The 12,629-nt window shown below is 52.8% G+C and overlaps 2 protein-coding genes across 2 annotated transcripts; one reads left to right on the forward strand and one right to left on the reverse strand.

Moving 5' to 3' along the window:
- Positions 1-292: 292 nt before the first annotated feature.
- On the forward strand, positions 293-4,566 carry CGCA056_v014539 (Calcium-transporting ATPase 2; the record flags this gene model as incomplete). The annotated part of the gene is made up of 2 exons (XM_037329781.1): positions 293-360; positions 444-4,566. 2 exons carry the CDS (start codon positions 293-295, stop codon positions 4,564-4,566), a joined length of 4,191 nt encoding a protein of 1,396 aa, XP_037171949.1.
- A 3,863-nt stretch (positions 4,567-8,429) lies between these two features.
- CGCA056_v014540 (NAD-dependent protein deacetylase hst1) lies at positions 8,430-10,159 on the reverse strand (the record flags this gene model as incomplete). Its single annotated transcript, XM_037329782.1, has 2 exons — positions 8,430-9,754; positions 9,904-10,159. The coding sequence occupies 2 exons, from the start codon at positions 10,157-10,159 to the stop codon at positions 8,430-8,432; spliced, it is 1,581 nt and encodes a 526-aa protein (XP_037172472.1).
- Positions 10,160-12,629: the final 2,470 nt, after the last annotated feature.

Genomic DNA, 12,629 nt, shown 5'->3' on the forward strand with positions numbered 1-12,629 from the left:
CTTTACGAAATCGGCCCACCGACGACGCGCTGAAGCGTTTCTCGCCGCTGCTTAATTCACCTCACCCACCACGCCCACGTCGTCTACGTCTACCTACGTCTCCTGCCCTCTTCACGGCCCTTCGTCACTCCTTCGCCGCCCGGCTGCCTCTTTTCCATTGTCTCGCTTCCGCACAGCCTCGCGTTCGCCTATTCGCTCAACCACGCTGGCGGCCTCTACTCATCTTTGCCTCACACCAACAGACACTACGCTGCGCTAAAGAGGCTGTGTTCGTGGACCTTTGCCCGGAACCATGGACCCCAACGCCTCCCCCACGGAGGGCGCTCAGGAAGGCGCACCTCAGCAAAGGAGAAATAGAGCGTATGTTTAACTGGTCCATGTGCCGCCTTGCGATATGCCTTCCTTTTGCCAAGTATCAACAACTGACGCCTGCTTTTTCCTAGCCCAACAATTACGATAGACACCTCTGCTACCGGTGTCACCCCCAGTCCTGAACCAGACATGGCCCAGGACGCTCAGAAAGAGGTGTCCAACTCACCCATTTCGCCCAAAGATGATGGAGTCAGCCCGACCACAGTTCCCGAAGGCGCGAACGCTCCATGGGCAGCACCTTCAGAAAAGCCTACAAAGCCAAAGTTGCGCGCCGACACATCTTTTGACGGCGGAAGAGATAGCAGACCCCAAAGTCCCCATAATGTATCCAGTCCTGTTGAGACACTGAGAGGTAACAACCGCGCCTTCCTCGCCGTGCCCAGCAATCTGCGGTCACGACAAAACTCCATCGACTCCAACGACGATATCTCTTCACAAGGCGAGACCATCGCTGTTTTGAGTCAGTCAACAGAAAAGACATTAAAGAACGACAGCCCAGTATCAAATGACAACATTATGAAGGATGACAGCGCCTTAACGCCGGACAAGGGCAGCGAGGATGATTTCAAGGCCGAAAACAACCCGTTTGCATTTACGCCTGGTCAGCTGAATAAGCTGTTTAACCCCAAAAGCCTATCGGCCTTCTACGCTCTGGGTGGTTTGACTGGAATCGAAAAGGGACTGCGCAGTGATCGCAAAGCAGGTTTGAGTTTGGATGAGGTCCATCTCGACGGATATGTTTCTTTTAGCGACGCGACATCACACCTCGGTTCATCAGGAGATTACAAAGAGGCCAAGTCAGAGTCAACACCTGCCAACTACTCGGGACACCACGAAAAGCACGCTGATGACGCTTTCGCCGAGCGTAAGCGTGTTTTCAAGGACAACCGGATTCCCGAGAAGAAGGGCAAGACTCTCCTTCAACTGATGTGGATCACATATCAGGACAAGGTGCTAATGCTTCTTACCGCCGCCGCCATTGTATCGCTCGCTATCGGTATCTACCAAACAGTCGGATTGCCTCACGCCCCGGGTGAGCCCAAGGTCGAGTGGGTCGAGGGTGTTGCTATCGTGGCCGCCATCGCTATCGTCGTCGTCGTCGGATCTCTCAACGATTACAGCAAGGAAAGGCAGTTTGCGAAATTAAACCAGAAGAAAAAGGACCGTGACATCAAGGTCATTCGCTCAGGAAAGACCGTCGAGATCTCCGTCCACACCCTCATGGCTGGAGATGTCGTTCACCTTGAGCCTGGTGACTTGGTCCCGGTCGATGGAATTCTAATCGAAGGCTTCAACGTCAAGTGTGATGAGTCTCAGGCTACGGGAGAATCGGATATTATCAAGAAGCGCAATGGCGAGGACGTCTTCAACGCCATTCAGAACGGCGAGGACCCCAAGAAGCTGGACCCCTTTATTCAGTCTGGTGCCAGAATCATGGAGGGTGTCGGTACCTTCATGGTTACCTCTGCTGGTATCCATTCATCCTACGGAAAGACTCTCATGGCCCTGGACGAAGACCCTGAGGTCACCCCGCTGCAATCGAAGCTGAACACCATCGCCGAGTATATCGCCAAGCTTGGAGGTGCCGCCGGTCTGCTGCTCTTCATTGTTCTTTTCATCGAGTTCTTGGTCAAGCTTCCTAAGCAACCCGCTTCCGTCACTCCCGCCGAGAAGGGCCAGGACTTTATCAACATCGTCATCACCGTCGTCACCATCATTGTTGTCGCCGTTCCTGAAGGTCTTCCTCTCGCCGTTACCCTAGCCTTGTCTTTTGCTACCAGACGTATGCTCAAGGACATGAACCTTGTCAGGCACCTTAAGGCTTGTGAGGTCATGGGCAACGCGAACACCATCTGCTCCGACAAGACCGGCACTCTCACACAGAACAAGATGCAGGTCGTTTCTGGCACGGTTGGTACCAGCCATCGCTTCGGAGGATCTCGCTCGTCTGGCGAAGACGACGGCACTGTCGACGACTCTTCCGATATCTCGATTGCTGAGTTCGCCAAGATGCTCAGCAACCCGGTCAAGGAGATTCTCCTCAAGTCCATCTCCCTCAACTCCACCGCATTTGAAGGTGAGGTCGATGGTGAGAAGACATACGTTGGATCCAAGACAGAGACTGCTTTGCTCCTGTTGGCACGCGACTACCTGGGAATGGGACCTGTTGCAGAGGAGCGTGAGAACGCCAAAATCCTGCAGCTTATTCCCTTCGACTCTGGCCGTAAGTGTATGGGTGTCGTTGTTCAGCTTCCTGACGGACGCGCGAGACTCTATGTCAAGGGTGCCTCTGAGATCGTCCTCGCCAAGTGCACTCAGCTCTTCCGCGACCCCTCTCAGGACGCCACCCTCATTCAGATGACCGAGCCCAACTTCCAGACCGTCAACACTTTGATCAACGCCTACGCCTCTCGATCCCTCCGGACAATTGGCATTGCCTACAGAGACTTTGATTCCTGGCCCCCGCGCAACGTCCGCCGCATCGATGGAGACAAGAACGAGATTGAATTTGAGGACCTGTTCCGCACTATGAGCTTCATCGGCATGGTTGGTATTCAGGATCCTCTCCGCGAAGGTGTCCCTGAGGCTGTTAGACTTTGCCAGAAGGCTGGCGTCATGGTTCGCATGGTTACTGGAGACAACAAACTCACGGCTGAGGCGATTGCCAAAGAGTGCGGTATTCTGCAGCCCAACGGAATCGTTATGGAAGGCCCCGAGTTCCGCAACTTGACCAAGTCTGAACAAGAGGCCATCATTCCTCGCCTCTGCGTTCTCGCCCGATCGAGCCCCGAGGATAAGCGTGTCTTGGTCAAGCGCCTCAAGGCCAAGGGCGACATCGTCGCGGTTACTGGTGACGGTACCAACGACGCGCCTGCGCTGAAGACCGCCGACGTTGGTTTCTCCATGGGTATCGCTGGTACTGAGGTGGCTAAGGAGGCGTCCTCCATTATCCTGATGGACGATAACTTCAACTCGATTGTCAAGGCTTTGAAGTGGGGACGTGCCGTCAACGATGCGGTCAAGCGCTTCCTCCAGTTCCAGCTTACTGTCAACATCACCGCCGTTATTCTGACTTTCGTTACTGCAGTCAGCAGCACTTCGGTCCTCACCGCCGTGCAGCTGCTCTGGGTCAACCTCATCATGGACACCCTCGCTGCTTTGGCTCTGGCCACCGACCCCCCTCAGGAGAGCGTCTTGGACAGGAAGCCCGAGAAGCGCAACGCCTCCATCATTACCACCACCATGTGGAAGATGATTCTGGGACAGGCGGTCTACCAACTGGCCATCACATTCATGCTCTTCTACGGCAAGGAAGCCATCGTACCCGGCCCTGAGCACATCCCCGATGACCAGATCGCCACAATGGTTTTCAATACCTTCGTTTGGATGCAGATCTTCAACCAGTGGAACAACCGACGACTGGACAATAACTTCAACATCTTTGAGGGTATGACCAAGAACTACTTCTTCATCGCGATCAGTGCCATCATGATTGCTGGTCAGGTCTTGATCATCTTCGTTGGCGGTGCTGCCTTCCAGATTGCCGGAGAAGGACAGAGCGGCATCCAATGGGCTATGGCCGTCATCCTTGGCGTCATTTCCATTCCTTTCGGTGTCGTCATTCGCCTCGTCCCCGATTCCTTCGTCGAGCGACTTGTTCCCGACTATCTGAAGCGACGTGCCAAGGACACCGTTCCTGGGCTTACCGTCTCAGATGAGGAACAGTTCGAGATGTACCCTGCGCCTTTGTCCGATGTTCGCGACGAGTTGGCCTTCATCAAGCGCATGAAGGGAGGTCGCCTGAACAACCTCAAGTTTGCGGTTCAACACCCCCGCGAGACTTTTGCTCGCTCGCGTAGCCCGTCACACTCGCGAAGCAACTCTATCAAGACGCCGTCCACTCCCACGCGAGAGGATAGCTTTGGCTCGCTGGCTCAAACGCCTGACTCACGAAAGAGATCGCGCAGCTCGCGTAGCCGTTCTAATTCGGCCCTCGGCGCGCCGACTGTCATGGCGGGCATCGTCGCCGCCGGCATCGCCGCCAACTGGTCACCTGCGGATCGCAGACCCCGCCGGGAAAGCGACGAGGACAGCAATATTAGGAGAGGTGTCTCCCGGGAGAACTCTATTCGGGAGGAACGAGAGGAACCTACGAACGAAAAAGCAGAGGATGAAAAGAAGGGCGCGGAGTGAGTAATTAATTGCGCCGAGTTATACATATGGATTGCGGCGTTTTGTGAGCGAAAAAAAAAACCACCAATAAAGCAGTGCGCTTGTGTGTATTTGTATTTGTACGGATATTATTCTCCATCAGGGACCGCGGTCGTGCCCGAACGTTATTTTCTCAAGTTTTGATAGAGACCGCAGGCCCGAACGCCCGAACATTAAGGATCGAGAGACATGGATCGAGAGAGACCAAGAAATCATAATTGAAAATATTGAATCAGAATCAAACAAAACAGACTCCTTCATTGACTTGCGTGATTGACGTGTCTGATCTCCTGATGCGGTTGAGGCAAGCCCCATCCTGGGACCCCACCCCACACCGGAGCCAACCACAATTGGGTCGCTCGCTTGGGGGTTGTTGATGCAGACGCTGTGATCGAGATTCTCGGCGGCTACCGTGACTGGTCGAGTGGGTGAAGGGGGAAGGAGGGAGGGCAGAGTTGAGGTAGGCTACGCGCTGTTGGTCATGGAATTCATTTCCCCTGCCTCGACATTTTGTTGGAGGTACTTTTGATAACTCGCTTGTTAGTCCTCGTGGTTTCGGTTGGTTTCTCGATGTGGCGATGCTACCCGCAGCTGGCCCTTGCAGGAGGGCGGTTCGGGCTAATAAGGTGGATGGAGGGTCAGAGCTCTAGGATGGATAGATGGTTGTGGTTCGGATACTGTGTACGTTGTCGTTGGGTTGGTTATTTGGTTTCGGTGCAGCCGTTGGTCACCGGTGAACTATTCAGGTTGCAATGGGGGCGATGTGTGTTGGCTACCTTTATGGCTCAGCCTGCCTTGGTTTTTCAGGGATTCCATATGAGCAAACCACATGTAGGTTGATGGGTTTTCGGTGGGAAGCAGGTTTACTGGGCTAGCTGGAGGGTTGTGTTGCGTGGAAATGAGGACATTCATAGCTATTTTGTGTTATGCTGTGATTTGTACCCATCATTCTCGGCTGCTTCTTTGTGAGTCGCCAGGGAGTCTAAGTAACCATAGAAAGGGTTTTAGATAGGTGTTCAGAACTGTACGAGGATGCGAATACACAAAACTGATCGGTTGGCAACTGTCATCGCTGTCTTTCCAGTGGTTCACTTGGGAACGAGACGAATATCAAACATTTGTTCAGAGAGTAACGCATCCGAATAATTTCACGTACAACCGAGTTTGATGAGGCTTTTGGAATATGGGCCTCTTGTCATCGCTTCCGGCAATCGTAGACAGCTTAAGCAAAGCTCCCGATGACATCTTACACAAGCAAGACCAAGACGCGTGCGGGATGGACCTCACAATGTGATAATTCAGCACCGCAAAGGTTTCTTCTACTTCGATCAATGATGCGAAGTGTGCCTTTTCAACGACGAATTGTCTACCGCTGCCTTCACTCTCACTGGTGAATTGTCACATATCTGGCACCAGCTGGGGAGGGAGAGTACGGACAGCTCTGCAGGCTCTGCTGATCGACTCAAACTACTCACATCTCCAGTCCTTTTCTGTGTACCTTGGAGAGAAGGCTGATTGAGCGAGTGTTTAAACTTGCCAAAGAAGCACATCCTCAACTTGTTTGCAAAGGGTCACGTTGAAGGAGTTCTCGGCATCCCTGCCTCGAATGAGCATGTAGGCAACATAGTATCGGCGGTGAATGGCGGCATGGAGCATCGGGACTACACGACGCCGCAAGCATTACCAGTCTGATATATGAAGCTGGCGTCTCCTATTCATCCTACATAATACCTTGGACCAAGTAGAGACGACGAGTAGAAATGCCGCCCGGTGAAGTCCAATGTCTGCGTGCAAACCTCCAACGATACGTCGTGTATCTCCCTGCGTTCATTTAGGCATCGGACTTCCATGTTTAGAGACAATAAAAGAGGTAGACTGGTACAGGTCATCTCGAAGTCAAACTTCTTGGCATATATCAATTGAGCCTCCGCAGGCAGAGAGGATTAAACCTCACGGCACAAGAGGTTTGATACCTTTAGTTTGTCTCTGTGACGAAGACGATTCGTACGGACTTGCTGCGACTGACAATTCTCCCAAGCCTGCTTGGAAATTCCTGTTCAGCGTTGTGTCGACGGCTGTGTGGGCAGACGCTTGCCCTGGTGAACCGCGCGGTCAAGTTTTCCAACACCAGCAGGCTTCAATCAACTAAGCTAGCCCGGCATAGTTTTCTCTCGGAATCCTAGAGGTGAGGAAGAATCTACGTCGACAATCCCAAGCCTCCAATACAAGTCACCGTCATGCAGCGCACGGAAGGATCCCAAACGACGATGGTGGGACCGCCGTGGCGGTGTCAAACTCCGACCATGATCATCTCCGTCAAATCAATCAACCCTACCCTAGAAGCATCGAAAAACCCCCGTCGCGCACTGATAAGCGCTTGCCTGCTGACGCTGCAGTTGGTTATATTTCGTCAAGTTCCTCCGAGTCCCGTCATCCGAGAAAAGGAAAGGGACACGCAACTCCCAGGCTCCGACATTTTCGGACGATGGCTCCCCCTAGTGTGTAAATCTGCAACAGTTAAGTTGATGCGACAACATTGGTAGCCTGCTTCTTGCTAGGCAGACAAGTAACAGTTTCCATATTTCCCCCTCTTCGCCAAGTCCTCGAGAGCCTCATTAGGGAGACGCATAGTCCTTGGGGAACAAGGCAGGCTATGTGAATAAGTGTTTGGGGTTGTGTGACTGTTTGCACTTTGTGCATGTAAGATGACACTGGGATGACACTGGTCAGCTAGGACGAATGAGGGAGGGCGTAATAGCAGGTTGGGCTGTTAAGTCACCGCCACACTGTCAGCATGCAGGCATCAATATTTACGACAGAGATGCGTAATGCAATTAACTGGAACATGAACAGCTTGGTGAACATACGCAGTACCAAGAGGGCAAACGCTCAGGCATATTTCCCACAAGTCATACATGCACACACGGGCGCGATTCACACTGATTGTCAGTGTTACAACTGAAGCAGTCTGATTCTGTTTCTACTGCTACGAAAAGGTTGAAAGACCAATGAAAAGACGCGGGTTGAACCTGTTGTAGGTTTCTAGGTATTCTGACAAAAGAGGAAAAAAAGCCATGAAAAGGAAACAAAATTGATGCCCTTTTTTATAGGAATTATCAGTCCCTTCCCTTGTGAACGCCGTTATCCCACCGTGTGTCCGTTTCCCCGGTCCATTTGTGTAAACCGCACGCCAGTCTGAAATGAAATGTGGCCCAGGAGGGAGAAAAAAAAAAAGAAAAAGAACAAGGCCAAGAAATGGGGGGAGGGGGGGCCAATCGCCAGTCGGCCTTGTAATAGCAATCCAGTATCTGTAGCAATCGAAGAACTCGGTCTTTCTCTAAAAGAAATCCTTGATTCAATCAATGATTGAATCGACACGCATAGCTCGAGTTCAACAAGTCATATGACAAGCTGTTGGGCCGATCGGGCGAATTGGGATGTGGTGGTTGTGCGTGCTAGACCGCAACTCCGACTCCGTGGCAATGGGCGGTGGAGACTGAAATTCGTGCCCAAGATCCTAGCAGGGTTGTGTGTTTTTGTGGTGACCCTCGCTGGTGAGGGAAAATTACCACAGTAGGTGCAACGTGGCGATGGCCGCAGCCACATGAAGTGTAGACGCATGCGTCGCCATCGGCAATAGTGTTGCCGTCTTGGGTTTGGCTTTTTGGGCTGTCGAATCAGGGCGCTAGTATCGCTTCTCAAGACCGACTGAACCATCGACAAGGCGCTGAAAGTGCGCTCGAGGGGTCAATGCCCGGGTATCCTTCTGAAGGTAGAACGAAAGTAGGAAAACAACAAATTCAATGAATCGCTGCACTAGATGTGGTTCCGCTGCAAATAAGCGCTCAGGTGGACTTCCTGGGCTTCATCGACTTTGTCGGTCTCGCAGGCTTCGTCGGCTTCACAAATTGGTCTTGGTTCTTGGGCGACTGTTGCTCTTGCTTTACTGGCGACGTGCCGGGCCTGACGACTTCGAAGACGTGTCTGCTCGCACAGCTTCCTTCGGGTCGAACATCGACAACCTGGGCGTCGGGAACCATCTCGTGCTGAAGAGGCCAACCGGCACGGCGACACAGTTCCGAAACGACAACGTCGCAGTCGCCCAGCAGGTCGATGTCAAAGTTGATGTGACTCACAGCTTGTCGCGAGATGTAAATCTGGGGGATGTTGCCGGGTAGCCAGCTCACTATTTCTGACACCGGCGTCACCTTCAGACTCGTACCAATGACGATGACAAGATCGACCTTGTCACGATCGTGCTCAGTCAGGCGACGGCTGAACTCGTCAGGCAGAGCCTCTCCGAAGAAGGTGATGTCCGGCTTCATGACACCCGCGCTAGGAATGTCATACTCATCGTCGGTTGTCGAGTCATCGGAGCTGAAGCGGCGGCGCTTCCTCTCAGTCCCCGCAGAACGCTTGCGCTTGGTGCTGCCATTGGGGCGGAGGTTCTGGATGCAGCGAGGGCATCGCGGAATCTTACCAGCCTTAATGTCGGGGAAGATATCGTCACCAACGCACTTGAAGCCGCACTGAACGCATGTGGCGGTTGCGAAAGAGCCGTGGCACTGCACCATCTTGTCGGCAGAGATGCCCGCCTTGGCCTCGAGGTTGTCAATGTTTTGGGTGTAGTTGGTGAGCAACTTGCCCTTCTTCTGCAACATTGAAATGAATGCATGGGTAGGCGTGAAACGGTTGGTAGACGGCAAGATATCCTTGGCAACGGTGTAAAAGATTGTCGGGTCCTGCTTGAAGACGGAAATGTCAAACACTTCTTGCGGGTCATTGAGGCCCAAGTGCTCGAGTTGTGAGTAGAGACCACCCTTGGAGCGGAAGTCGGGAATGCCAAGCGAAGTGGAGATTCCGGCGCCAGTGAGAACGATGATGTTTTGACTCTTGTTCAAGAGCTCCACGGCGTCATCAACCGTGTTGAAGCGCCACAGCTTCGCGCGCTTAGACAGCTCTCTGCTAATGGCGAGCGACAAAATGCTGAAGTAGGCCTCATCTTCGGCGCCCTCCAGGAAGTTGGGCGGTTTGATGCCAAAGGCTGACAGCAACTTCTTGGCTGTGTAGCTGCCGGCATCGACGGTCCTTCTACAGAATTCTGCGGGACCGAGTGCTCTGAGTTGGTGGCGCAGGACCATGGCCTCGTCAGGCGAGCATGTGTCGGGATCTTTGGGTGTGGGTGGGCGAGTTAGCATCAACAAAACGCCAATGGTGGGAAAAACACGTAATCCAAGGCTAAAAGTAGCATTGTATTGCCATGCCCCTTGTCCGGGTAATTGGGGGGGAGAGAAAGTGTCAGAGAGAATTGCGACCTACCATCTGAGGAAAGTTTGGCATCGCCCAGCTCCGCGAGAGCGTCTTCCAGCAAGGACTCAGTTTCCCAGCAGGACTCCTTGGCGTCTTTGACGCGTGCGTCGAGTTCTTGAAGGCCGACGGCGTGCTTGATGTCGTCGAGCGTCGGGTTTTCGGGTACCTTAAAAGTGTCCACCTTGTAGGCCGCGCCTGCCATGGATTTGTTGTTATTGCGCTTCTTGACCGTGGCGGCCTTGCTCGCCGCCCGTTGCGTCTTCATTTTTGCAGCTCTTTTGTGTTGGGTTTGCGCGTCTGTTTGCTGACGGATGGACTGAAAACAAGACGGGAGATGGCAGATGGGTTGGTGTGCTGAGATCTGATGGAACGAGATGAGGAAGACCAGGTGTTGTAGTAGTAGAAGTAGAACAACGCAGGGTAGCTGCTGGGTACGTGTCTCGTTGAAGGTGAAGTGTGAGCGCGACTGCCGACCAGCCGATGTGGTATATTTGTGAGAAAGACGGGCCTGGTATGGACGGGGTGAAGGGGAAATGAAGAGCGACAAAGTTGGCGCAGTGGGAAACTCTTTGGCCCTCGAAATTGCCTCGCGAAGTCAAAGGTTGACTCGAAGGGAGGGGATAAAGATGGGGGAAGTTGAAGTTGGGTGTGCTTGGTTTGACGGAAGAAAGAATTATTAAGTTGCAGACGGTCGGGCCCTCGAGGGTAAGAGAAAGAGAGGGAAAGAGGGTTGGGAGGGAAAAAAGGATGCCTTGGCTGCAAATGAGATTTGGCTGTGGCCGAGTTCCGCCTTTTCGCTCGAAACCCGTCGGTTATCTCCCTGCTGGGTGGCGTGACGAAGCTGGCCCTGTGTGCCCAGGTCTTTGTCTAACAAGAGATAGATTGTAACTGGCAAGAGCGCGCAGTTGGTTGATCGACGCGATGGTGAATCAACAACGACTGGGGGGTGCTCGTTTGGAGAGCAGTTGATGGAGAGGGCAGTCGAGGGAAGGAACGACGGGTGGTGGATGGGACGGGAGAGAGTTTCCCAAAGTCGAGTTTGACGGAGGGAGGGAGAGGGAGAGATTAGAGAGAGTTACAATAGGTGGCGGGGAGAGAATAAAGCCGACCGAGGGGGACGGGATGGTCTGGAATTAATGGAATGGGATGCGTGTGTTTGGATCCAACGGGATGGACGGGATGGGATGGGATGGGATGGGCAAATAGTGTAAAGGAAAAGCCAGCAGCAAAAGACGAGGTAAAGTGCAGCCCAGTACGGTTACGCAGTAGACGTAAAGTAAGGTAAGGTACGGTCAGGTAATGAATGGGGAGGTATGTAATGGAATGGGAGTAAGTCCCAAGGTAGACCAGGTTGTAGGTAAGCAAGCGAAGGGGAAAGAAGAAAAATAGGCTAGCAGCAGAGGGACGTGAGTTCCGAGGGAGAAGGGAAACACGAAAGTGGGCGCCCAGATCTGGACCCTCAAGACGATCAACTGCGCGAAAGCGAGACCTCCAGCTGGTATGGTAGCTGCTCTGCTGTTCTGCTGTGGTGGGAAAGAGAGAGCGAGTCGAGTGAGAGGGAAAGAGAAAGAGTACGAGAAGGACGACGAGGGCGACTGCCACCAATGCAAATCCACCTCACCTCAGCCCAGATCGAAGCCAGGTTAAAAAAGGGAAGGGCAATCAAAAAATGGCAGAAAGGTTGACCGGGGGGTACCGTCTTAGTCGTTGGTAATACCCAGACAGGACGACGACATGCAGCCCGATACCTAGATTCTTTCCTGTCTCTGTCTGTCTCTCTAACCTGTTGCTGGTATTACGAAAGAAACGGACGGCGATCGATTCCATTTGCATCACATGGCTGACACTTCAATACCTCCACGCGTTACAGCACGCGAAAAGGAGACGATGAGGCAATATCAGGTCAGGTCAGGTCACCGGGGAATAGCGCGCAAACGCAAAAAATGCAAAGAAGGGAAACGAAGCAATGAGAAACGCAAATGTACGCCGAAATGTACCTTTGCAGTTCACGTCCAGGCAGCGTACCGGGAAATCTAACCTAACGTGTGTGAACGTGTTCAATCTCGTCCAACCAGACCTCAGCTCGCAACATGCTTCCAGTCAGCCATCACAGTCTGCAGTCCCGTCCTTCCGTCATCAGAAAGAGTTTCGGAATCTGGCACCAAATGAAACTCCATCATCACCAGCTGATTCCCATTCTTCACGGCTCGTAATTCTGCATCTACACGTCCTACTCAACTCTAGACTTCCGCCGTCGTGTGTTCCGTGCTGCTCTGATATAATAATCATCACCGTGTAGACCTTGGCTAATGTCCGACCGGGGGGTGGTGAGTGACAATGGACCAAGACACACACACCACGCACGCACACGAGGTCCATTCCCACATAGTCAGTCATGCTTACCGTACCACCGTCCGACGCCAAAAAAATCTTATCAGCGACGTGAACATCAAGCCCGATTTCCATCACTTTGCAGACCTTTTGACAATTCCTCATCATCAGCATCAACTCCGGCCGACTTTTAGCAGTCTATCACCATTTCTATGAGTTCCCTACGGCTGTGTGGCGGCCACAAACGTCTGTCCCTCCTCTACCTCGTCTTAGCTTGGCTTGTCTGATCCGAGCGAGTGACGCTCCCAGGATGATTAACTCCTTGGCGCCAAAAATGTACTGTACCCCCTTATCTACCTCCGCCCTCCCTCTCTGTCTCTGGCCTCTCTCGTACTCACCTTGAG

The sequence above is a fragment of the Colletotrichum aenigma genome, assembly GCF_013390185.1.
Source record: "Colletotrichum aenigma strain Cg56 chromosome Unknown KSG_Cg56_contig10, whole genome shotgun sequence".
Classification (NCBI taxonomy): Eukaryota; Fungi; Ascomycota; class Sordariomycetes; order Glomerellales; family Glomerellaceae; genus Colletotrichum; species Colletotrichum aenigma.